The sequence below is a fragment of the Chamaea fasciata genome, unplaced genomic scaffold (assembly GCF_029207755.1).
Source record: "Chamaea fasciata isolate MVZ Bird 193981 ecotype frontalis unplaced genomic scaffold, bChaFas1.0.hap1 SCAF_6, whole genome shotgun sequence".
NCBI classification, from domain to species: Eukaryota; Metazoa; Chordata; class Aves; order Passeriformes; family Sylviidae; genus Chamaea; species Chamaea fasciata.
This window is the reverse complement of record NW_027094091.1, coordinates 73,057,465-73,084,051: the sequence shown is the minus strand read 5'-3', so window position 1 is coordinate 73,084,051 and position 26,587 is coordinate 73,057,465. Positions and strand designations below refer to the sequence as shown.

At 42.6% G+C, this 26,587-nt stretch overlaps 1 protein-coding gene across 1 annotated transcript in view; it reads left to right on the top strand.

Annotated features, from left to right (window-relative positions):
• TNIP3 (TNFAIP3 interacting protein 3) overlaps window positions 1–12,102 on the top strand; it is a 48,684-nt gene extending 36,582 nt beyond the window's left edge. Inside the window, exons 11-14 of the mRNA XM_066185074.1 lie at window positions 1,823–1,948; window positions 3,404–3,565; window positions 6,095–6,155; window positions 11,930–12,102. Of these exons, the coding sequence (XP_066041171.1) occupies window positions 1,823–1,948; window positions 3,404–3,565; window positions 6,095–6,155; window positions 11,930–11,961 (381 nt within the window). The 3' untranslated portion in view covers window positions 11,962–12,102. The remainder of the gene's footprint in view (window positions 1–1,822; window positions 1,949–3,403; window positions 3,566–6,094; window positions 6,156–11,929) is intronic.
• The last annotated feature ends 14,485 nt before the right edge of the window (window positions 12,103–26,587 follow it).

Below are 26,587 nucleotides of genomic sequence, written 5' to 3'. Positions count from 1 at the left end.
ATATGAAAGAATCAGTTTAAAAACTATATAGTTTTCAGATAATTTTAACACTTCAGGTCTGCTGTCCTGGATAGTGTCAGGGTTAACGTTATTGACACACAAATGGATGTGATCAGAATGGGAATTTTATTCAGTGGTAATAAAATACTTGTTTCTGTCACGTTTGACAACAGAGCCAGATTTTTCTCTCTACTGTAATGCTTGCCACATGCTGGAGAACAAAATCCTGCCCTTGATTGTACAGTAATGAGTTATTTCATTCTACACAATAAAATAGAGAAAACCTTTTTTTTCTTTTTCCAAAATTCTCATGGGGTATCCATTTTATGAATGTGTTTTTCTAGTTGTATAAATCAGTACAGTGATCCCAGACTTCCTTCTACACGAAATGGACCAGAAAGCTCTGACTGGATGGAGGATGGTCTCTTGGGACAAGGAGTGATATGATAGAGTCCCACGGGGGCTCAGCTGTTGTCAGCCCTTCCCTGGTCACGGCAGCAGAGACAAAGGCATTTGTTACCATGGGAGGTGTCCCCGCTTTCTCAGGGCAACAGAATCAATGGCAAAACTGTGCCAAAGATGTTCCCTTGCAGCTCCAGCCAGGAGCTATACAGCTAGGGAGTGGGAGGGAGGTGGGACAGCAGAAAAGGAATTGGGGAAGAAGAAATGGGGAAATACTGAGGAGAGAAGCGTGTAGATGGGCAAGGGATGCAGGGATTTCTGCAAGTAACAGCTTTTTCTCTGCTTCGGAAGGTCAGGAAAAGAGTTTATAGAGCCCTGTGTTGACCTTTTTCTTCCCTTCTGTTAATATGTCCCCTGAGATATTAACAGTTTTCTAGTCCTTCTGTGAAGTCATAGCACTGCTTCCAGTAAAAGAAAACTGGGTCTGTCCAATGGGCAGGGCATGAGCAACAGCAAGCAAGTTTTTTGGGAGGAGACTGTCAACAGGCTTTAGTGAGCACCCAAGAGGACATGAAAGGGCTTCTGAAAGTTCTGGTGGTGGTTCCCACCCAAACATGCCTTTGTTATTTGTCAGTAGAAGTTCCACCATCCTCCAGCTTCTCACCAGGTGGGTGCCTGCCCATTAGCTGAAGAACTAAGGCAGTCATCTTAACACCAAATAATTTATGGATTTTTGTTTTGTTTCTGAATCTGTGTGCTCACTGCCTGTGCCTGGGGTGTTCAGATATTTTTTAATGGGATGAAACTCGGTGATTCCTGACCACATAAAAAAGAACTAAGCCACTGCATCCCTCAGCATTTGCAAGGCAGCTTATTTTCTAGGAAAAAGGTCAAATGTCTGTATTTCCACTGGGAATTGTGTACATTACATTCCATTTGGAACTGTGTACATTATGCTCCCCTCTGCCTCTGCACTGGGGTGGGGATGTTCTTTTCAAATTCCTTGCACCTGAGATACAGGAAGGAGTTAAAAGTGCCCATAACTGAAGAGAAAACCGGAAAATTGTTGGTAAAATGTTTGTCCTGCTACTGCTAATCCCTTAAAAAGACCAATACTAGTATTTGCTATCTCATTTATAATATTTGAAACTGATGTTTGCCAGTCAGCTTTTTGAATTGCAAGGTTGTACAAAAACTGGCACTGGGGACTGTTTCAATTGATGTGTGTACCACTGGAGAATGGCCGTTGTGTGTCACTTTGTATTGGTCACAAAAAAAGACCAAGGAAACTTTTGTTTGGAGGATTGTACAGAGCAGGGATCCCCTTGGAATTCACCCTTCTGGTTGGGCAGTGTTTAGAAAGCAACCAAACCACAGAGTGGCTCTGCTGAAGTTCACACGTGGTTCATGACGATTGCAGGTCCAAATATATGAGGAAGACTTCAGAAAGGAGAGATCTGACCGAGAGAAGCTTAATGAGGAAAAAGAAGCATTGCAGAAAATTAATGAGAGATTGCAATCTCAACTGAGTAAACTCAGCTCTCAGGTATGAGTCAAAAGAAAGCTCCCATTGCCAGCACATGTGTATTTTTTTTTTCTCACTTTCCACACAACTCAAGGCTTTCTGGCTTCCATTAACGGACATTGGATTTTATATGAGGTCACCACCTGGGATGAAATCATTCTGAAGTAATGCATTGAGAAGATGAAAAATAATTAGAGAAGACTTCCAAAATAAGTAGATGAAGGGAGTATTTATTGCAGAAACTTCTTAAACATATCTGAAAATGGAGGAGGGGGAGGGTGGACACCACCAAAAACAAATCCAGAGGACTTTGATTGTTTCACTGGCACTTGATATAAGAGTTGTAAGATCAAACTAACTTTTGAAATAAACAACTTCTGTAGTTAATCCTGACCTCTGCAATTGAATTACAGAGTGATGTTAATATCACTGAGGAAAATAATGGTCTCCATGCAAATTAGCTGAGCAGCCTCTGGAATAATTTTTTATTGCAACATCCTTTTTATCTCTTCAAAGTAGTGTCAGTAGGAAGCCATAGTAAAATCATGGCATGCAAAACTCTGAACTTTCTCAATCCCCATTTAAGAATGATGAAATTCCAAGGTTTCCTGTCTTGACAGAATTGTGCAATACTTTAAAAGAACGGCCGGTTACCAAAATGCTCTGTGGTGATTTATTGTCCTCCCCAACTCTGTTGTGACACAGAAACTTCAGGATTGTCTTATTCTCAACCAAGCCATGCATCAGAGGGGTCTTGCTGAAGTGTCAGAGGCCAGGTGCTGCCCTGTGCCCATCACTCTGGCCAGTTTCAGAGCTGTTGTGCTTGACTGTCCCCGCAGTGCACCAACAGTTCACACTGGAGATCTTCCTGCTTGTCTCTTCCTGCTTGTCTCTTCCTGCCTTGGTGTTTGATTAAACAGAGCTTGTGGAGGACTTTAAAGATGAGAGCAAGCATATAAAATATTTATTAGTTTGTTTTCTTAAGTCAAATTATTTAGTTGTGACTCACAGTCACAGAATATTAATCAACTTTTACCCCTCCTTGTTCTGTCCTTAGGCAAATTCCTGTTGGCTCTACTGGAAAGCAGAGGACCTAAAAAAGGCAGACCCAAATCTGAGGCCAGCAGCTTTGGTCCTATACCAAAATGATTTACTTATCTTGTCATGCAAGTGACTGTCCATGTAGTTCTGCTTCAAACTATTGAAAGCTACTGTGTGTAGTGAAAATTTAGATTTGTTTTGGAATATAAAAGACACACAGAAATGTGCTTGTCGTATCTTGGAACCAATATTTTCCTCGCATAAAAGGCATCAAGACTCTGGTGTGGCACAGGTCAGCTATCTTAAATAATTTTTTTAATGATAAGTAGTCTGAAGGGTCTAAACAAGCAGTGCTACAATCCACTTGTACCTGAATGTTCTGTTGGTTGTATTCCAGTGCTAATGCTTTTCTTCTTGTCCTTATTTTCTTGACAGACAAAAGACCTCCCAGTACAGCCTGAGAGGCCCAGTTACCCAGCTCCACTCTTCCTCTCTCCATGTGTCAGTTATGGGGGCTGTGGGATGGTTCTTCACTATCCTGACCCTCGGGTGCATCCGGTGCCTCGCAGGGCACAGAAGCAGCAGGAGCAGCGCTCGGTAAGGTTCCCACCACCACCGGTGTGACAAGGACGCTGATTTTCTCACAGCATGGTGACCATCACCCTGCCATCCTCAGCAGCAACTGAACCTGTGCTCTCCTAGTGTGTTGTTTAGTCCAGATTAAGATCGAATTTACTTTGGCAAATACTCTTCATCTGTAACAGTGCTAAGAAGAAAAGCAGGATTCTTTTACATTTGTTTGTTAATTAAAAAAATAAGGTTGTTTGATTGGAGTCTTGCTGATTCCTTAGATTAATTTATTTCCATGACACACATTCAGAGCCCTTTCTAGTTGTATAATTACTTCACTTGAGAAGTAGGGATCTGCTCTAAGCCTTCAACATAAGATAATAAAAACCAAATCAGCAGAAGTGGAAGTTCTATCTGAGTATGGCTAACACAATGGGAAATGTGCCTTTTTTCCTGGAACACAGCAGGGTCCTGTCTTCCTCAGCGTGAAGAAGGATAGCTTTGCACTGGACCAGGTTCTGTGAGTGGAAGTTATTTATTCCAGGGAAAATACTCCTTCAAAGCGCATTTTTTTGAAGTGCTTTGGGTTATCTAAGTGGGCTGGCTCGTTCCAATCCAGTGAGAATGCATTTAAACATGGTGAATATCCTTTTAAATACACTGTATCTGTTTCTGGCTATAAAGCTGTCACATATGGAAAGATGCTCATAATTAGAGAAATTATAGCTGAATTTTTGCAAAATGCATGTAAGGCTTTCAGGCTGTAGAAATCCAATGGAAAAGCTCTGGTCAGACAAGTAATTTCTGTGCTTCAGGAGTGTGCTTATCTGCCTATTTATCAGAGTTGGAAGTATTGCAAAATGTTTTTCCCTGCAATTTGGACACTGGCCCAGATTTTTTTGGCTCTTCTCCCTGAACTTTCATCATCTGGGTTTCTAATTCTGTGAGGGATCACTGGGTTTACAACTCTGTCATTCCTGCCGGAGCGCTGGTGTCAGTCTGACTGGTTGCTTTGTAACTCCCAGTTTCATTCTGACCTTTTTTTTTTTTTCAATTCTTTGTCTGTGAGTTGCTGCTCTGAGCTTTGGGTACCTCCCTGAGCAATTTGTTAGCAATGGAGAAAGGTGTTAGAATTTAATGGGTGTCCTGATACATAATCCTGCATGTTGAGGCTGTGCTTTTGCTTTTTCATTCTTTTTCTGTTCTTGTGCTTTTTCTTTCCTTTTTGCACTCTAGTAGAAATATTTTGTCAGTCTGATGTGAAATACACTTCTTGTTCCTAAAATTCATTCAGGTTTGTGGGATATAGGTACATAAAAAGAGAAAAGTGGTCAGAGAACACAAAATTAACCAGAAACTCAAAAAAGCAATGCAAATGCATGTAATTTGAGCCATTGGTGAAAAACTACCTGTGCTAAAAGCTTTGTGTCAAAGTCCACTTTGTTTGCCCACAAGCACAGAATTAGTTAATTATTCCTGTGACTGGTACAATTTAAGTTAAAATACAATAGCTCCATTTTTTCCTGACAGTGTATGAGAGTGATTACTGCTGTACAAGCATGAATGACAGCAAAACATAGAAGTTGAATCTGTTTTCTCTATCTACAGCTTCATCCTGCAACCCTAATTCAGGCAAAACTTCTGTAGGAGTGTATGAAATTTGTTTCCTGCAAATTGAAATCTGCAAGATTCCCCTTGGGACAAGTCAATGATTCTGTCAGAGTCATTTCTGCAGAACAAGAATCATTTTTTCCAGTGTAACTAATTTGAAGCAGCAATTACCTAGAATTTGACAAGCTTGCATGGACTTCTTATTCCAGACAGACAGCCTAACACAGCTTCAGCTGAAATGGCTGTTCCCAAAGTTGTTTACTCTAGTGGTAATTTGCTACTCATTTACCACAGTGGGTGGTATAAACTGTAATGCACTATTTCTTCCAAGATTTCCCTGGACAAAACTATGTCTGCATGGACACAACCTTCCCAGTACTTCCTCTTACGAGAAAGATGGGAATTTTCCCTATCCCACGGTATTTTCAGGAAGTTATCTGATAATAGCTAATGTTACAGTAACAGCAGTGCTAACCTGTGAGGAGAGGGAGGAGGGGGGAGAACTTTATTCCATGGTTAATTCCTGTCACACTGGAGCATTTTACAGCTGTTGCAGATGCATTCAAACTGAAGAGACTTCATCTGTCAGTGGGACAGGTTTCTCTGGAGTTCTTTGGTTAAGGAGATGTCTGCTTGTATCTTCTGCTGCACTTTATTCCTTAACCCTTTTAAAATCTGGTTTGGTTCTCTCAATGTTTTGTTGAGATTGTGGGATCTAGAAAGGTTTGAACGAATTTTTCTGATGCTGTAGGAGAGGAGGCAGGCTGGAAGACTGGGATCAGTGGATACCAACCTAAATATTAGATTTTTTTTTTTGTAAACTGCTTTTGTATGGCTAACGAGAAGCTTCACAGCACAATTATGTTTTTATCATGTCACTGTTCTTTTGTTTGAAATGCCTGTGAAGTCCATATTGCTGCAATAATGTTTTATTGTTCTGTGCAGCCAGACTATCAGTGGTATGTTCCTGACCAGCTTCCGCCAGATGTGCAGCACAAGACAAATGGTAAGACAACAGCTGTACAGAGCATGTATTAATTTTTTTTTTTCAAGTGGAGGCCTTTGAGGGATGTAGAGTAAACTTTCCTGTCTATCTGTTGAGTGCTTATGTGACAGCTTTGCCTCGGAGAGTCAAGGTTGGTGTGTGTGCAACACAGGTGAGGTTTCTGATGTAACACCATCTATGTTATAGCTTTGTTGCAATTCATAAAATATCTCTGTTACACATTATAGAATCACACTGTTGCCTCATTAAAAACCTAGTAATTGTCCTAAAGAAAAGGTACCCTCAGAATTCTCCTTAGAGCTTCTGTTGCTCTAAGACCAAATTTAATGATGTGCCAAAACTGGGGGCCAGCATGGGGCAGGTTTAGGAGCCCTTGGTAGCAAAGTGCAGGGTTTAGGATGTTTTCTCACCTTAAAGGCAAAATGCCCATTACTGTTCCTGATCTGTTCTGGTAGTCCAGGGTGCCAGGTCTGAAAATAGAGTCATGCAAGTGAACAGAGTTAAATACTTGCCAAAGGGTCAGTACCCACTATTTTTTTTGAAACGGGGAGGAGTAATTAATATTTGTATCTGGATTTGAAATCATTCCTGGGTATTTTGAAGTACTTGTTTCAGACCATTCAAAAGATGGGCACCACAAGGAATCTTTTCTGGGTGGGAATCTGCCATCCCATGGTGCCACCCCTGTGGGGTGGCAGGGACTGCTGAGTCCAGAAGCTGTTTTGTTACACCTGGAAGAAGAACATGGCTACAGAGGAGCTGTACCATTATTTGCTGTCATCCACGTTTGCCCAGAAGAGAGGGTAGGGTGGGAATATAGCTCACCAAAATGTCTGATGGGCATCCCATAATTACATGGCCACTCTTTGGAGGGTTCTGATGTGGTCACAGGGAAAGTAGTGCTGTGCCTGCACAAGAGAACAGGAGATTAATTTTGCCATTCCTCCCACTCAAACTGCAAGTGATTTACTGCATCAGAGGATACAGGAAGGATGTTTATAACAGGGAATGAAACCAGTCCAGCCACCAGCTGCAGCTGTGGTCCAGGGCACTGCACTTGGGGGATCTGAAGAAAGAGAATTCTTCTTCCACCCTGCTCAACTATGTGACTTGACTTCTCACTCCCTGAAAAAAACTTCTTGCAAATCTGTGCTCTGTCTTTCTATTTCTGTTCCTTGGCCAGAATATCCAAACACCTCCTTCTCAAGAGGACAGGGATTTGGAAACTTGGAGACTTTTCCCTTCCCTTGTTGCTCCAGTCCCTTTAAAGAGGATTTCTTAACAGTCATAGTGCTGTGTAGGATGTCTGCTTTAACACCTTCTGCGCTCTTATTCTTTTTATCCTGGCTGCTAAAACAGATTATTTTGATCTATCCATTGATCACACAGAGGTCAAACTCTACTTTCAAAATATTGAGTCACTAGCCTGGCTTTATGTATTGTTTATAATTGTCTGTATTTAATCTGCCTGTTAGTATTTTGAGTAGGGTTTCCAAGATAGAAGCTCCAAGAATACGTCACAAGCAAGAGTTCTTGATGTTCCCATTTCTTTGCTCCATTTTGTACAAGTGCTAATTACACTGGTGGGTCTAAATGAGCCAGTATGTGCAGCAGCATTCCTGATTCTCAGTTCTCATCCTTCATTTTCTCAGTAGATTATAAATGGACCAATCTTCTCCCTGCTGAGCTAGGTCTTCATTATAGGAAACAAATCAGCAGTGCAGCAACATTTAGGCATGAAACAGTTTCCTCTAGGAATGCTATTTCAGTAGATTAATGTTTCTAAGGAAAACCTTTAAATTTCTCTTAACAAATTTTCCTTTGACGCTGGGCATTTTTTCTGAAGTAATAATTATGAAACAGAGGTCACAGGTTGTAACTTCAGAGCTGAACACAAATGAAATTAATTGGAAAACTGATATTTTTTGTAATATTCCATTTAAAAAACCTGGTTTAGAGATATCTGAAATCTGTGAATGTCTCATAATATGATTTGGACTTTAAAGGTCACTAAGCAGGAATTACTAATGTTTTCTGTAGCTTTGTATAGTTTTGCACCTTCATTGCGTTTTCCTCCCTCTCTAGTGAGGGGGGAAGGTGTTTGCACCCAGGTACTTTAGGATTTGACTTGGGTTCTGCCGGTCCTTCTGTAACCAGCTGTAATCTCATGTTTTCTGCTTCTCCTGTAACCACATCTGTACTTTTCTTCTGACTGGCACCACTTTCCTTAGCTGCTCCCATGGCATGAGGAGGCTGTCTCAAAGGACTGCTGCCTTTGTAACCCCAGTTTGTCATTTAATTTTGTTTAAATAATATAGAATTATCTCTGAAGAACTTTTTTAATTAAAAAAACAAAACAAAACAAAACAAAAACACCCTATGCTACAGAAATTTGATGAACACTATTTGATGCTATTTTCCAAAGTTTGCTCTCCAGACTGTTATTTTACCCAGAGATGTGTTTTTGGAAGGTGTGTTTTGGTTGGCAGAGGATCACTGATGCAATGTTGTGTCCGGCACTGAGTTCTCGTAGTTGTGTGATGGTTTGGATCTGGCACCTTTGGATCTGAGCCCTTTCTAATAAACTGAGAATAAATTCATCAGAAAACAGGAAAGGATGAGGGGAATAGGGTGGGCAAAATGAGAGGAAATAAAAACCCCAACCCTCAAAAAACTGCTTAGAACCTCAGATAACTCATGGCAGAGTTTAGCTTGTCTTCCAAAAAAGCAAAGGTGATTCCTTTAAGGTCCCAATAAAGAAGGAGAAGCAAAGTGGAAGTGTAGGTGGTACAAGACAGAGATTGTCTTGGTTTAGATAGACAGGTATCTGCCAGGAAGGGTTGGAGTCTCCCTTGAAATGTAAGCCCCTCCCCCCTTTTCCAAATTATCATAAATTTGCAATTAAAAGGCTGTCAGGCAAAGATTTTGGGAATAGGTATAGCAGTTCTTTACTAGGGATATAAAAATACAGATGTTGTAGTACAGAAGAATAAGCAAACAAATAAACAAACAAGAAATCCTAGAAAACCCTGACAGAGTCAGAAATACAACCTGACACCCTGTTGGTCAGGGTGTTGGAAGCAGTCCAAAGTAAGCCCTCCTGGAGTGGCAGATGTGGTTCTGTTGGAGTAGAGATGGTCCCGTTGAAGAAAAAGGGTCCAGTAATGGTGAGATGGGTCCGCTCTTCCTCCAGGGATCCGGTGGAAAAACTGGATACCTAGTGGGACTGTGGCTCCTTTTTATCTGGGTTAAGATGGTTTGGCTCCTCCTCCCTGTGTGGAGCAGCTTACAATAGTGCAGTGTAATGTGTAATGTCATTGATGAGCTCCCAATGGTCCATTAGCAGAAGACATTCCCATGGAAGTAGTGAAACAATGAAGAGAGATAAGTAGCACTCCACCATCTGATAAGTGACACTGACCCATTTGGGCAAAGATAAGCAATTCTGGTCCACCCAGATGGAATAGAATAATATGCTCTTTATAAAACCCATGACAGAGATTAAGGAAGATGATGAAATATTTCCTTAATGCACTGACAATATATTTCTAAAGGAATAACTCTTCTTTCCCACCTCTGGACTGCTCCCTCCCCAGGTACCTTGCTGTGCAGGAAGTCTTAGTTCTAAATTGTGCTTGAATTCTCCCAGCCTTGCCTTATTGGACCAACAGTGCTGTCTTAGGACAAACTTTAGCTCCTAAGTCTCTCTGTGCTCTGTCACACCCCTGATGTCAGTTTCCAACCTTTTTGATCTTGGTTACGTGGTTCTGTTTGGTTTTTGCAGTTCATTTGGGGGCTTTTGGTTTTGGTTTTTCTTGTTGTTGGTTTGGGTTTTTTTGGTTTTGTTTTTTTGGGGGTTTTTGGGGTTTTTTTGGTTTTTTGTGTTGGGTTGGGTTTTTTTTGGTTGTTTTTTTTTTTTTTTAATTTTTAAGGAGCGAAGCAGAAAGATTTCCAGAAAATGTACTTAATGTCACTTTATTTGGCAAGCAGTGTTGACTTCCTTCCTTATCCAACCGTGCAAAATTGAAAAGACAGTTGTAAAAAAGAGCTTGATCTTGGAGATTTTCCCTGGACCCAGATTTTTAATGCAGAATTCTCTGGAAAAAAGGTTTACTGCTCAAAAGCCTACTCGGAGCAAGAACGCTTTCGCATGCTGCAACTGCTGGCATGTCTTGCCTTTTTCACTTCCACAATTAATCCTACTCCATTTCTTTCCTTGGCAGAAAGATTTCTAGCAGATGCATTAAGGGCCCAAATTACCCCTTCAGAACAGCAGATACAAACAGTAGGTTTCTCCAACCTGTGCTGGATCCAGTGATGCCAGGCATGGGGAGAAGCCCAAATTGAGCCTTTGGCTTCCCTCTTCAGGGGTAGCTCTGGAGGCTTGTGGGAGCAGCTGGTCACCTCCTCGTCTTGGCACGCTCAGGGGAAGCAGAGCTCAACTTGCAAAGCCCTAAGGGTGCCCAGATGAGCACATGGATCTGCCCTCTTACTTCCATTACAATCTCATCTCCTCTTCCTTTCCACACTCTGCTGCTTCCCAGATTTTTGCCCTCAAGGCACCTAATTTGCTGCTAATGTTGTTATAATTACAGCTAATTGGAAGAAGAGGAGGGAGAAGTGTGGGCTTTGCCACTGAAAATAATGACATCTGTAGGTAGACGGGGGAAAATACGAAAACATGGGAAAAAATGTATTTGTGGAGGTCTTCAATAAAAACCAGATTAAAAAAAAAAAAGTCAATTAATTGACATCTTAACTTTCCTGGAAAAAATCCCAGACCCTTAACATTTTTGGCATTAGTCTGTCCTCAGTGCATACATTACATGAGAAATTATCAGTGCTTCCAAGTAGTCAAGACAGATTTAATTAGCAGCATGCCATCTCCATTGGGAATGAAAATGTGATTATTTTCAGCATTTTTACTGATACAACTTGATTTCTGCTATTGCAAAAAGGCCATTCTTCTGATTCCTAACTCCAGAACAAGTGCAGATAAAGTGCTTTTAAAAGTCCGTTTGACCTGAAGATCACAGAATATGTTGTAGTTCTTCAGAGTACCAGGCAGAAAAGTCTCATGGTAAGAGGAGCAGGCTGTGTGATTTAAACAGCTGCAGGATTTGATAATTTTATTTCTATGAGCCAGCAGATCAGGATTCATCATTCCTAATGTTTCTTTTAAACTGAAATACTGAGTGCACTTCTGTTCTAGCACTAGAGATGTGTTAGAGCATTTCCAAAACCTTTTGAAGCTTCAGGATGCATGTGTTGCACCAGCAATAGCATATTTCCTTTCTTCAATTTTCTTTTATTTTCCTAGCTTGAGTGACTTACTATCAAACACATTTTTGAACCACAGACACCTGCTTAGCCATGGGTACTACCACCTAATTATTCCCTCTGTCAGATTTAGCTCTCTTGGGTGCACCTCTGAGTGCTGCTGAATGTCAGCTGATCTTTTCAGAAGACTGGAAAGATTTTACAGGGGGGCTTTAAGCCATTAGACCCTACTGTTTGCTCTGTCTGTGTCAACTATCAGGATTAGAGGAAAGTTGAGACAGAGACTCCTGGAGCACTCTATGATATCCCCACTCTCTTTTGCTTCTTCACTCCTACTGCCACTTGCATTGGTTTGATTACAGTCTTGTGATGAAGTATAGTGTTGGCTTTGGGGGGCTGTATGTGTGAAAGTGTTAGAAAATAGAGGAAAATGACTCCTAAGTGAGTTGCATTTCTCAATGTCACAATCATTCCCATTGATTTTGCTTTTGCAGATTTTTCGCTGGAGAAGGGAGCCCATCGCTGACAGCCTCTGGACTGGAGAAGTGTAAACCAAAGGTGCAAGGGACTCTTGCAACTTCATTATTCTGTTTTCTTCTGTTTTTTTTTTTTCTTTGTTTGTTTGCTTTGCTTTTTTTGTTTTTTTGGGTTTTTTGTTGTTGTTTTTTTTGGGGGTTGTGGGTTGTTTTTTTTTTTGGTTGGTTGGTTGGTGGGGTTTGGGGGGGTTTTTTTTGGTTTGTTTGTTTTGGTTTGTTGTTTTTTTTTTTTTTTTTCCCTAGCTCCTTATCTCTTCAGTGCATGTGATTTGTGTCTGGTAAAATCCCTGCGAGGACAATAGAAAAGCAGCTCACACAGGCTGGTGATCCCCAGGATCCAGTTAAACTCTGCTGGGGGGAGCGTTACTGCCCTTTGTTCTGAAGGTGCTGTTTGTGCTGCCTTGTGAGAATCTCTCTAAAAGCCCGATGAGAAGAGATGCAGTTCTTGCTGGGAATTCAGAGTGTCACATCTGGTTCTGGGTTGTCATATTCAAGAGCTTACAAGCTCAATATTGGTGTAATTTGTTTTGTTGTTCTTGTTGTTGTTTGGGAATTATGAGGGGTTTTTTTATTCCAGAGAATGATTTGTTGATACATCACCTTGAATTCTGTCCTCTCCTTCTTGATTGGTAAAAGGGAAATCTGCTTCCTGTTTAAACCCATTTGTGTAGTTGTAATCAGGGTACCACCAGTGCTATGCCAGGTGAAAGGTGCCCACTTCCCCTTTCTGAGTCCAGGTCAGATCTCCTTTTGTTTTGGCTCTAGAATTACATGTAAAACATAATCACAGGGTTTTTTTTTTTTTTTCTCTGTGTACTTATTTGTATTGCAAGAATTTTCATAGAAATGGGTTTAACTTGTCCATGAATATGGCTTTATATTTCCAAATTATTCTTGTAATGAATCCAACAATCATCATGTAACCTCTAACCAAGAATAAAACCTGACTTTTTAAGTGAAATTGTATTTAGACAATTATTTTTTCCAGAAAATTTTGGTGGATGAGTGTCCAGCAAGCATTACTTGATAATCTACGTGCACGATTGTCTCTTTCCTTCAGGCTTTTAAGAAGGCTGCTGTTGAGAAACAGGTATCCAAACCTGCTGGGACCCCAGCTGAAAGAAGAAACAGATTTTTGCAGGATGTGAGATGTCGTGCCTACTTTCCTGGTAGCTCAGGAGTACTTCATGTGGATTTAAGTTTTGACACAGTTTTTTGAGTTGTGCAAAGCCAGAGTCGTCGGCTACAGTACTGCCTCTGTGTGTCATTTCTGCTTATAGAACAGGTGTTTCCATTCCTTTCAATATACAAAGGCCTGTGCGTGGAAATAATGACGTTACAGGATTAAACATGTCTAGCATTTGATTCTGGACTCAATGGGCAACCGTCCACAGGAAAGGATTCTTCTGCTTTTCCATTGCAGAGCAATGCTGCTTCTGCCAACAGGGATGAAAGAACTGACATTCCTATCTTATATAGTACGGACTCAGGAAGAGCAGGAGCGAAACACTGAGAGAAGTTGTCTGAGAGAAGTTGTTTTTTGCTGAACTATTGAAAATCAGTTTGACTGCAACCTTAGCTCCACTATAGACTCTCGAGTCCCTGCTAGAGGGAGGGGAGTTTCTATCTCTGCATGAATTTGGAGCTGGCTTGCAGACGCTGTGGCAGCAGATAATGCAACCAGCGCACAATATAGCCGCGATCCTCCTGATTAGCGATTTGGCTAATAAGGGTGAGATCATGGAAAATGCTAATGCACTGCATTCGGAAAATCCAATTAGAATGTAACCTCATTGAATGGGAGCTCCCAGCAGGTGACCGACGCTACGGGCAGAGCACCCCACGCTCAAAGTCGCTGGGAATCCCCCGAACAGACGCGCTCAGTTCGCTCGGTGTGGGGGCAGCGGCCCGCTCCTTTCACTGCCTCTGTTTTCCCCCAGCCGTCCGCGAAGGTTTGCTCTGGCCATTTGTGGTGCTTAACTCATTCTCTTACAGCATTAGCCGGCCCAAAAGGACGATTGAACGCGAGCTATTCACAGAGAGAAAATGGTGTTTGCAGGGCTATCTTTATAGTCACAGGCTTTTAATGTTTGTCAGGCTTGGGCACAAGACTGCAAACTTTGTCTCACACAAATCCTAATCACGCCAAGCCTGGGGTATTCGTAGTGTTGTATGATGGAGAGTTTGTATCTTTTAAAATGCACGTAGAATGCCTGGAAGTTGCTTTTCTGCTTGATTTTCTTGGAATGATGTGTGTTCCCCCGATGCAGGTGCTGTCATCTGTCTGAATTAGCATTGTCAGGCTCAAAGACCCCCAAAGGAAACACTTTCTGCAGTGACCCAGACAACTGTGAGGGGTGAGTTATTTTAGTTAAAATCAACCATAGTGTTTTTAGCAGGGATTTTTTTCCTTCCTCGAGCTCTGCCAAAACTGGATATCAACACTCCCAGTTCTCCCTTAAATATTTGGGGTCTTTGGGGATTTTTTGTCGCTTTCCTTTTTTTCTTTTTTTTTTTTTTCCTGTGGAGAAAAATGTTTTGCTTTTATACATAGTCTCTTGAATTATAACAAGAACACACCATCCATGAAAATATTTTCTTCTCAGATTAAATGAATTGTATAAACAGTAACACTAGAAATGCATGGTGAACGCTGTGGGTGAAATAATGCTCTGTACCCTTTGGCTCTGGGTCCTCACGCCCAAAGACTTGCACTTCATTATCTTCACATCATCCTTCCAGCTTCCTGCCAGTCACTGCTTGGTCGTTGTTATAAATGATTAGCCAATATTTTAATAAAGAAATTTATTGCACAATTGCGATATAAAAGTCTGAGAAAGCCACAATCAAAATGCAGCTCCGATCCAGGGATCGGCGCCGGGTGAACCACAGATTCGACCTCTATTGCACCTGTTATAAATGATCAGAGCCAATTTCCAAAATCAAAGATTTATTTAACAAATTTGAAAAGCAATTTTGGGAAACGCCACAATAAATCAGGACAACATCGATCGAATGTTGGGTGGACAATCCGTGAGCAGCAAAGGGTGCTTCTCCGGAGTACTGCCCACAAATTCGGGGTCTCAGGGTAGGTGTTTTATACAATTTTTCTACCCTGAGGCGAAAACAAGATGGTAACAAAGAACCCGAAGAACATGACATCATGTGCATAACATAATCATTGAAATGCCTGGTGTCCGCAAGGGATATCTGAAAGAGTTTCCTGAGAAATTGAAAAGACGTCTGAATGAAAAGTCTCCGAATCTTCTGTCAGAAGGTTTCTGCCGCCCTCCGCCCAGACTGGTATCGGATCTCCTGATGAACTGTGAAGGTGTGGTCAGTCCATGCTTAATGGGCCGTTTCCCGGTTATCTCTATGGCAGATGTCGAGGTAACACCTTTGGACTGTGAAAAGACTGTGGTATGCAAAGAGATGCCCTGGAACTGTTTCCAGGAATTCAGGGGTTTTTACATTCCACTGCACAGTTTTAATACACACAGTTTTAATCCACGAATTTAATACTATGTATCTATTACACACCGAATCCTCCCAGTTCACAATTTTGGTCTGTGCAGGGTCTGCTTTTTTGCAGTTTTTGGTTTGTACAGTAGGTTGCCTCATCCGTCTTTGTTTCTTTGGTTCTTTTTGCTTATTCATTCGGTTTATTTTCTTGCCGCTGGTCTGGTGAACAGTTTTTTTCCAGGGAGGAATGGACCTTTGTTTAGGTCTATGGGAATCTTGTATTCAGATGCACATCGTTGACGAGGTAGATAAGATTAATATCAGGTGTTGATCACCAAGTCATGGCCGCTGATCACCGGGCTTATCCTGGGCAGCCTTATCTCTCCTGGGTGCCACCCTTCTTTCTCTTGAGAATGGACCACTTCCCTGGTTCCTGGAAGGGGCAGTCCAATTCCTGGAATTTTTTTATTCAAACTTAAAATGGTTTTATACAGTATATTACAATAAAACACGAATTAATTCCACGGCATATATCACAGTTGTGACAGCGATTTCTGGGTAATCAGGATTATGGAGTGCCCAACATTTCTGGTCTTCATGCCCTCTCTCTCTTTCAGTAGTCCAGAATAGAATGAGAAAAAGCAGGTGGTGTATGACTGTGCCTTTTGGTCAAGCAATCTCAATTTCCCACTCTAATGGATGGGGAACGTACCCTGGAAATTATGCCTTGCCCATAGCACCCTGTGCTGAGCTGAGAGGGTAATTCTAATCAGGTTAAACTTCTCTCTCTTATTTAAAACAAAAGTAATCCTGAAGTCAAAAAATGGTTTCTGTATATTTACTCTTGTGAGAATGACAGAAGAATTTCTCTGATTTGTGCAGATGCAAGTTTAAAGGTCTGCAAGACACCATCGGGTGGAAAGCATTTTTCTGATTAATAAAACACTTTCCCCCCAGGAGCCAGCATGCTGGTCAATGCTGTGTTTTCACTTAGAGCAGCAACAGCCCTGCTTCCACCTGCCCCATAAAAGGGCAGCACCCAGGTGCTTCCGTCCAAGGGTTGCTTTGTGAGAGCCAAAGGCACACACTGGCCATGGGCTGGCAGTGGGGAGGGCTCTTGGTGGGTTCATCATCGTCTCTTCATCAGTGCAGGAGTTAGGACCTCACAACAGTGAGAATGTAGCTTGCAACTTCCGTCTAATGGGAGATATCAGCCCAAGGGGGGGTGGGGTGTCTGAGGCTCTTCCTACGGCCGAGGGCAAGGATTTGGAGAAGGGAGAAAGCAGGATGTGTGCTGCTAATGTTTGTAGCACATGACCTGATTGAGAGAGAAGTGACAGCTCTGGCGAATGGTAAAGTTCCTTTGTTGGCCTTTTTGTCATCTGGGCTGTTCCTTTCATTTAATTGCTTGGTGTAGCTGGGAGAAGAGAGGGAGATGTTTTAATTTTCTTGGAGGAAGTTTTCGTGTTGTGTCTTCCTGTGTTCGGGCATCCTGTGTGTCAGCTGTTGGTCATGTTAATCCCACGTTAATCCATTTAACACAATGGCATTACCCTGCAGGGCTGGCACATGCAGAGATTCTTTGCAAGTTATTCACCAAACCAGCTCTCTCTTTGATTAAATATAGCAGTCACTTAAAACTCTCACTTAAGGTTAGGCAAAAAGCACCAGCCAGGTCATTTCCCTATGCCAAAAATTAGGAAAAACTGCACTTTTCTGAAGGTTTAAATGAGAGCTGGTATTTTCGCAATTCCTATTCTTGTTCCCTCTTTCTCCTCAGTGCCAGATTTGCAGCCCATCCTTTATAGCCATGCCTCAGCATGGAATCTGTAGACATACTGTCAGGAGAAACAATCCTAGTTATGGAATAGAGGGGATTAGCAATGATACCAGAAAAACACGGTCACTGACACTAGGATATTTCAAAGAAAATTCTTTCTGTGTAAGTGACCTGTTCAGATGCTAAAGCAGCTTTGGAGGGACAGTCAATCTCCCCACATTTCCAGCTTTCTTTTAGGAAAGAAAAGCTTAAGAGGAAAAAAGCTGTTCTCTTAACAGTACTCTCTTATGTTGGCAGTAGCAAGAGAGGGATTAGTTTATTCCCTGTTAAAATTCCCCTGTGGTCAAGAATTAAGTGAGGGTGGGGATGCCAGAGGGGACTTGGAGCCTTCAGTGATGTACTTCCCCAGAAGGGAAGGGAACTCGCTAAAATCAGGTTTGAGGCATGAATATTGCATTACAGTTAACTAAAAGCAGGCTTGAATCTGGCTTAGTAATGCCAGCAAAATTGGTTGCTCACAGGGATTGTTCCTAATCCTTAATAGTGATAATTAAAATTCAAAGCGTGTGTGTGATGTTGTTATCTCACTGCCCATGACTTCTGAAGAGACATCTGACTTCTCTGAGGATTTGGGTGGGGTTGGGTCAGAGCACTGGAGCTGCTTTTCTATTCCTGAGTGATAAATTAATAACACAGGTCTTGGAAACACAGCTCAGAAAGAGCTGCAAAGCCAGAAAATCTCCCCACCAAATCAAACCCATTGCATTACAAGATACCTGTTGGGCAACTAAAAAAAAAAAAAAAAAAAAAAAAAAAAAAAGAAAAAAAAAATTAAAATCCCCAGAAACAAAAAAGGCAATTAATCTCAACGTGCTGTTAATTTAATAGTATTCCCATGTGGAGTCTTAGTGCTACTGTCACAAGCTGGCCATAATTTCCTGCTGTTCCACAGATGCTTGTGACAAGTTCTACTTTTCATGCTCATTTCTTTGCAGCCCTTCGCTCTGGAGTCACAGCAGACCATCTATTTGTAATTTGTTTTCTTTTCTTTTTTGAGTCAAACAAGGTTTGCAGAAAGTAAAATTCCCATTGGAAAAGAACTTAGAAAGGTGGTGCTGTATTGCCAGGAACTTTTTTCCAAATAATTGAATCCTTATTAATAGACATTTTTACTTTGATGAATGCAAACATTCAAGCTACGGCATGCTGTGTGGCTTTCTGTATCTGAAAGCACAGATAAGAGATGTGGGAAATGCAAACAAAACCCTGAGCAGTACCAGGGAGGGGGAGGATATTAATAAGGAAGGAATATCCCTTATGAGTTCCTTGTTTGTTCATATTCATTCAGTCTGTTCTGCCCAAATTTGTTTAGTTTCTGTATGTAAACACCACTACTGTTTATGAGCAGTGTTTCATTTTGGCTTGGAACAACTTCAGTTTATGACAACTGTCAGCCTTTCCTCTTCTGAGAAGGCATTGCACCTCAATTCATGTGTGCTGGGAAGGTGTGACACTGGCAGGATGTTTCATGACTCCTGAGAAGATGCCATTCATCTCAATCAACTGTTCTCAAAAATACTACATTTCAGTTGCAGGCATCTAAATCCCCATTAAATTCTTCAGGCTACTTTAAGCTTTGACATATTAGCCCCTGAAATTGTGCAGACATTCTGCCTGTGAAGTCCCCAGAGGGAGGGGTCTGCAGAGCCCAGACCGAGTCTGGCTTTGCTGAACTGCACAGATTTTCCTTGCTCTGTAGGAAAAAACTGTGTGGAAAACTCAGGCTCTTCCAGGTGGTCTAGGGCCTGTACGTACAGGTGATTCTGTTTGTGCACAGTCTGTGCTCCTGTGTGCACTTGCATATTCCTATTTCTATTATATACATAGAAAACAAGTGTTCACTTATGAAGGTTTGAGTGTAGGAGCTAAATATATCCCTACACGTGCTCTTCCCTCCAGGAGAGAAATCTCTAAGAGGTTTAGCAAGGTTGCTAACACTTTTAACCTGGACACATAACAAGAGTCAGTGTCCCCAGGGAAGAGTGTTGTAGTGAGAGAAAATGAAAGTTTCTCTTCAGCCTGGAGTTCAATCTTCACCAGGGTCTGATTTTTCAAGTCTTTCCAGGCTGAGCAGCTTTGCCTGTGGTAATTGTTGGATGTGTTGCATTCAGAGCTGGCAGAGCCCACTGCCACCCTGCTTGCTTTCTCAGTGCAAGCTTTATGTTTATCCTCTGCTGAGGGAGAAGCTGTGTTTCCATTGGGTTTTATTTACTCTTTTATAAAACTGCTCCCAGTTTACTGGAAGAGTTTAACTGGGCTCCAAAGCAGTCCCTCCTGCTCACAAAATTGTGCTGTTACTCTGCTTCTGTTTTTCCTTTGGTGATGAGGGGCCTCTGGAGCTAAACCACCATCTCCTCCCTGCCTGCAGGCTGTGGAAAGTCTCCTGGTGCATCTCTGGAATGGGAATGGGTGTGGACACCTTTCCTCTCCTCAGCCTCCTCCACCCAGCACCGTGTGGGGTTTCACCAGGATGGAGAAGGTCAGTGCCTCCCCAGCAGAGTTGTGCTCACAGCTGAGAGTAAGGATTTGTCCAAAATGACATTATTTTAGACCAGGTTGAAAAAGCATTCCTGGTTATTTAAACACTTCTCTTTTGTAGAGAGAAAATACAGTACAAAAACTGGCTTCCCCAAAGACTCCTCAGGCCATTTCCTCACCTCACAGAGCTATTTTCCTTCTGCAAGGCACAAACTTGCCTTGCAGAGAACAAAATATTTTTAGGAGCTCTGGGTAAGGCACCCAGGCAGAGCAGGTCCATGGTCTTTGCCTGCTTTCCTCCGGAGCAGTGTTTGTAGAGCTGTGCTGGCTCTGTGCAGGCCACGTGTCTGGCAGGCCTTCCCAGTGACTTTGCATCATCTGTGAAATGTCAGATTTGATACAAAGCCAATAGATACCAAGGGTGTTGGCTTCCTAGAGGTGAGCAAGTGGAAGATGGGAGAGCCTTTCAGCTCAAGGAAATCTCAGCGTGTTCTCTGGGCTTGGTGGGCACCAGAGAATGCAAGCAGGACCTCAGCCAGGTGGGACCTGTCCCCAGGCCACCCAGCTTCAGTGAGCCAGGGTCACAGAGCTGCCTGTTTGATCTCCATCCCTGCCTCTGCAGGGTGCAAGCTGCTGAGGTTTTTCTGAGGGGGAGAGGCAGGCCATAACACATAAATGTGGGATGTGTGTTACACACTGACAAAGTGTCAGTGACACCATGTGTACGTGAGTGTGTGCATAACTAAAAATCAGGACATGTTCAGAAGATGGGATCCCACCTGGCCATTTTCATCAGTGGGAACTTTGCATAAGGGTGTCAAAATATAGTCACTGCAGTACAGACTCATCTCTGCCTTGGAGATCCTAAAGTTCTCCAAACAACTGCCTGTGTGGCTTTGCACTGGGTAGGATCTTCATTGGCTCTAGAAGGAAGGAGCATGTAAATTGTGGGACATTTGTAATCCAGATCCAGGCCAGTGAAGAGGGAATCTGCAAAGCTGTCAATAAAGCAGGAGAACATGACAAATTAGTGCATGATAAATGAGCTGATGGGCTGGCAGCTGATCCCATCAATACATTGAAATGTCATCACTGACGCCAGGCTGAAGTGCTTTGATGCTGGCCTTCCCTAGATTTGGCAAGGGGATTTTTGTGGACATCATCATCATCATCATCCTAATGGCTAAACAGAGGAACCACTCTACCTTCTCTGGAAACGTGGAACTATTAAGGGAGCACCTGGTGCTAAAGCCATCTTTTTCTTTAGTGCTCCATCTTCTTTAACAGGAGTAAAATACTATTTGAAAACAAATGTACTGCATCTTCCCCTGCTTTCAAAGATTGTAATGGTCCTGGGGAAAATTAGTGGCTGCTGTGTGTTTCCTATTTGGCTTTTGCCTGGTTTTAAAATACTGTTTCCTTCCTTTTCTCCTTGCTGAGCCAACCTGGCAAATCTTAGAAAGGAACTCTGGAAGACCCATTTTCTCAGCAACACTGGGGATATCACCAGGTAGGGGATGGCCTTATTTTCTGGGACTTGTCCTTGGGGTAGATGTACACAGATTGTTGAGGTATTTACAGACAATAAATGCCAGTTCTGTGAGAAGTGGGAGAAGAAACTGAGGCTGGAAAACATTTCATTCGCTTGTACAAAAATCCTTAAAGCTGGTGCTGAGAAAAATAATTATCTTTAAGAAAACAATTCCACTTGGAATAGTAACACCCACCCCAAAAGCACTTCCAGCCTTAGTTCAGGGGTGCTCTTTCCACGCTCCCTGATTCAGTTGATTCCCTGTGTTCCTCCAGCTGGAGTTGTAAAAATGACAGGAAAGATTAATTAAATGTATCCCATCAATTCCTCTTTGGCCCTTTGGTAGTCAGCTCTTCTGTACAGATTTCTTGATGTCTTGAGGCAAGCTGTCCCATGGGCTTTGCCAGGGACCACACAGACACTCAGCTTCCTCTGGCATGTTTTTTCTGCTAATTACCCACCTTCTAACAAGCAGCTTCTCCAGAGTGGCAAACAACTTCCTCTGAATAGCTTGGATGTGCTGGGCTCCCAGGGAATGGCGAATCAATAGAGGCATCTCTGTTGTGCCTTTTGCTCCTCACAACATATGAATGCTATGAAAAAACAGACACACCACTGGGGCTTGTTCCCTCCACACACACGTCTGAGGTTTTATCCATATGAATCCTGCTCCCCTGCCCAGTTTGGGCAGGAGCAAGCGCTTCTGAAGGCAAACCAGTTACGTGCATTCCCACACACCGTGTTCTTGAGGCAGAGACAAATTCCTGCAGTTACATAAGCGGTTGGGCTTGAAGCTTTGCATAATTGTGCTCTCTATCATTTCAATCTTGTGTGTTTTTAAATTTTGCTTTCCTGGCCAATGCAATTTATTACAATTAACTTGTAATCTGCTGCATTGGGCTTTATCATCTCTTCACTCAAGATGGGAAGCAATTATAGATCTTTGAAAGAGATGTCCTACTTAGACACAGCAAAACGTCTTTAATGGGATTCTGTGTTTTATAGTAGGAGAGAGGATTTTAAACTGTGATAACATCCTGGAGTGCAAACTTGGGAACTTTGTCCTTCCTGAGCTGTCCTGTCTCCCATTGATGAAGCTCTGCACGTTAGCTGGAGTGGGTGCTGAGGGATTTGGGCTGCTGTCCCTGCTTGCCAGGTGTCACACCTGGCTCACTTTGCCAGCTAAAAACAGTCACCCGGTGCCATCTGAGATGCCACTGTGTAACTAAAACATCCGCAGACATGTTTTTGGCAATGGGAGGATTTGCCCTTCAGTGCAGGGAGCTGTGGCCAGACAGGACCCCCAGAGATGTCTCAGAGGGTGTTGGGTGCTTTCTTCAGGAGGCTGAAGAAGCTTTAATTTCCAAAGCAAGACCAGCTCTGTGGCAAAGGGCTGATGCTGGATGGTCTGTCCTCTGAGTTCTCCTTGGAAGTGTTTGTACCTCTGGGTTTGACCCTGAGGACCAAAATCAATCCCCTGACGCAAGTTATGGTTGGAATTCCCGTGCTGGGCCACGTGTATTTCGCCCCTAGCAGAGGGGGATAGATGCTCCGACTTTTTGGGAAAGCCCACCAGATGGTGCTCGTGCTTGAGGGAATCAAGCTCCAGCGAGGAGCTGGGAAAATAGGACATAGTTTTTTATTGGATTTTTTATTGGATTTTTTCAGCAACAGGGGTGAGTTGAAGCCTGGCTTCCCAAGCTTTTGCATGTAACAGAAAAGTTCAATGCTAAAGATGCAGGAAAAGGAAGTGTTTTTGCAGCTAGAAACTTGTGCTTGGAGCTTTCACTCATGTTTTAATTTTCTTGACGCTGTCTTCATTTTGCAGAACTATTTTAGCACTCATTCCCTCAAATATATGTGTCCCTTAGTGTGCTTCTCATATTTAATTGTAATAACTTCACCCTTTAGTTACTAAATCCATGTAAAATCAAAGCAGTGGAAAACTTCCTTAGTGGTTTAAAAGGAAAAAAACATTTGGGGAGTGGAAAGGAAAAGTATTCAGCCTTAAACTTAGTTACCTGAAAGACAGCTAATAAAACTTTGAAGTGTGGCAAAGAAAGCAGCATTGAGCACGTCTTAATCTGCAAAGTGTAACCCACGAATTCAGAGGTCCAGCTACAATCATTGCCGTGCTAATTTTGGCGTGCACGTCACCTCTCAGCCTTGTGCTTCAAAGGCTTTTAAAAACGCATTTTCAGAAGCCCATTTGTTATTCGTGCAATCAAGCTGCTCCAGCAATATATCAGGGAGCAGTGTAAACACTGGCTACGAGGAAGTGGTGCTTACCTTCAACACGGGCAGTGCAGGCACCGGCGGGGCTCGACCCCTGCTCCGAACACAAGGTGGCGACAAGGTGGCCACAAGTCACGTTCTCCATGGAAAACAGCAAATAAATGCCCCCGGTTTCACCTCCTGATGAGACAGGCCCTTGCAGCACACCTCTGCTCCCTGCCACCCATCCTGGTGGCACTGGGGACAGCCTGGGGGTACGGTTTAGCTGAGTTAGACTCGCTTGCTATCAGATTTATTTTAAGCTCCACCAACCAACCAACAAATTCGTTCATCCTGAACAGCCTTTAATTTCAGCCAGCACGGAGCAGGGCCTCCTGCCTCATGCCATGGGATTTCTCGCTTTGTGAGACAAAAACCACTCAGATGAGCTTTTATTCTAAATCACAGAGGATGAGCTTGCCTTCAGTAATGCCTTCAGAAGAACCATTCTGTTGCTGGCCATCCCACTCTGTCATTGCCTGGAGCTCTCCTCTGCTGTGTGCATGTGAATGCCAGCACACAAAACATCCCTGCTAATTGCTGAGTGCTGCTGGATGCACTTGGGTAGGAAAAAAAGGAGCATATGTGCTTTAAGAGAGCTGGATGTGTGCTTTGAATGCTGGCTGTAGTTCTGCAGTAGTCAGATGTGGCACCATGCTTAATTTAACCTCTCTTTGTGTTGTTACAGCCTGTAGTGCAGACCTTGAAAATGGTCAAAGTTGGAACCTGGGGCTCCCCAGAGGAGAAAGGTTTGTTCTCTCATTGCTCCCTGTCAGTAATGACAGAGAATCAAATCTTAGCTCTGCTGTGTCTCAGGTTCTCCCAGTTAAGGTATCACTGGTCAATGAATGATAATTTCCCTTTTATCTTTCTTTCTGTGTTTTCTGTCTATTCAGTAAATTGCATATTCCGATTTCCTGGGAACCCTGTGTGCCACTGGTTAACCAGGAGGGAAGAAGTCTTGATCTTGAAATGGGAGCTGAAGATATCAGATATCCCTTCACTTTGAGGGAGGAAGGAGAAGCAGAGGAGGTTGATGCTGTGGATTTCTCAGTGGAAGGAATTAGGACATTACAGACTTCCCTTGTCTGTCCTGTGTAAAGGTAAATCCTTCTTGATCAGCTGTCATCACATAAACCTAAAATCAATTCTTCAAACCCATTCCAGTCTTCTAGGTTTTGCAGTCTTTTGTGTTCTGAAACACAAAATACTTTTGACCCTAAAAATTGCAATTAATTCTCTTGAAATGAGGATTTACAGGCAGCAGAATGTCCTATTTGCCTACACGTGTGCAGAGCTGAAGGTAAGGGCATGGGAAGCAATAAATGCAAATAAAGAAAAAATTTAGCAATTAGTTTCAAGTGCCATATTTGAATAGCTAATTCTTGGTGCTCCATTGTGTGAGTGTGTAAATTGTGGTGAAAAAATGGTGACTTTAATCAGCACTTTGCAGTGACGTGTCTGAAATAATTATTCTTTGAAGACAGGAATATCACAAGAACTCAGGTCTGGGCTGTGTCTGTGGGAACACCTTCACACAAGAATTCAAGGGTGCGTGTTCTAGATCAAAGTAGCCTATACTTCATAATATGTCTATTTACCATACCAGTCATCTTTATTAAATTCATTTGTTTTAATTAAAAGAATACATATTTGGCATCAGAGTTTAAGGGGTCTGTTGGGCACTCGAGATTAAATCAATGATTTGTTGACAATTTTATCTGGAAAGTAGATTAGATTATTTAAATTATGCAAAGTAGATTTGTTTTTCTTTCTCAGTAGAATGAAGTTATGAGTAAGAAATAACACTTGGAGCATGAAACCTCTGCTTGTCATTATTTTTCACATTCATAAATGGGATTTTAGAGTGAAGTTGTTCATCTTCAAACTGGTTTTATAATATTATATCGGATTTGGCAAAATAAAACAAGTGCTGCAGTAGTGTCTAACAGCAGTTGTTTGCCAATAGTGATATGGAAAAGCCAGTGCTAGATTCTTGATTCAATTGGACTGTATTTTAGATTTGTATTGTGTTTTTGTGCTGTGGAGCAGTAGCTCTTGTTAATATGTTCATAAAACAGTAGGATTTTAAAAAGTGCACTGAAGGTGTAAAACAGCCAATGCCGGGAGAGTTTCAAGAGTAGCTTAATAAATAAAACATAATTGGATAAAATGGGCAAGTAATGAGTTGAGGGCAGCCTGAATGTGTAATTTCTTGGGGTCAGTAGCAATGCATCAGCCTGTGCTGCATCTGGGTGAAGGCTGGAGGTGTGGTGTTGTATTAACAGGGCTGTGCCGTGGGGGTGCCTCGTTTTATCCTGCTCCCACCAGCGCTTCCAGGGGCACAAACACTGGGCTCAGTTGCGAGTGGCACGCCAACCGCTGCTCCTGCTCTTGATTTCCCTCAGGAGAGGGGAGGAAAAATGCCTGTTATTAGGAAAAGAAACTGGGGCTGGGGCTAGCAGGGGGCCAGCCATGAGTGCTGGGCACTGTGCTCCCTGCCTGGCTGTGCTCATGGAGCAGAAGCACAGGGGGGAAGGTGTTGGCTTAGGCCCGTGCCCTGCCAGGCCCCACAAGGCTGTCACCTCTGCCACAGGTCACTGCTTCAAGAAGCACCCATCTGCTTCCTAAAGGGCAGGAAAAAAACCCTCTTCCTCAGATGAAACCTGTAGGCACCATCAGTATTCCTGCTGGAAGTAGGAGCATGATCTCCATACTCACAGTATTTGGTTTCAGCCCTTCTTGGGTGCTGTTGCTGCTCATGTTCCACATGGGCACTCGTGTGTGGCTCCTCTGGGAAAGGCAGTGGCAGCTCTGAAGCCAGAGGCTTCCAAGATGTCTGGAAGCCCCTGCTGTCCCGCCCATCCCTCTTCAGGGAGAGTGAGCTCTGTGTGATGCTGCATAACTAAAACCCATCACAGCCTGGCTTATTAGGCAGCATCGATCAGCGTGACTGGTTTAGCACCTCAGTTTTTGATGTTAAGAAGTAGCAATACCCTCTCCCTAGTAACAAATGCTAATCAATGGGCTA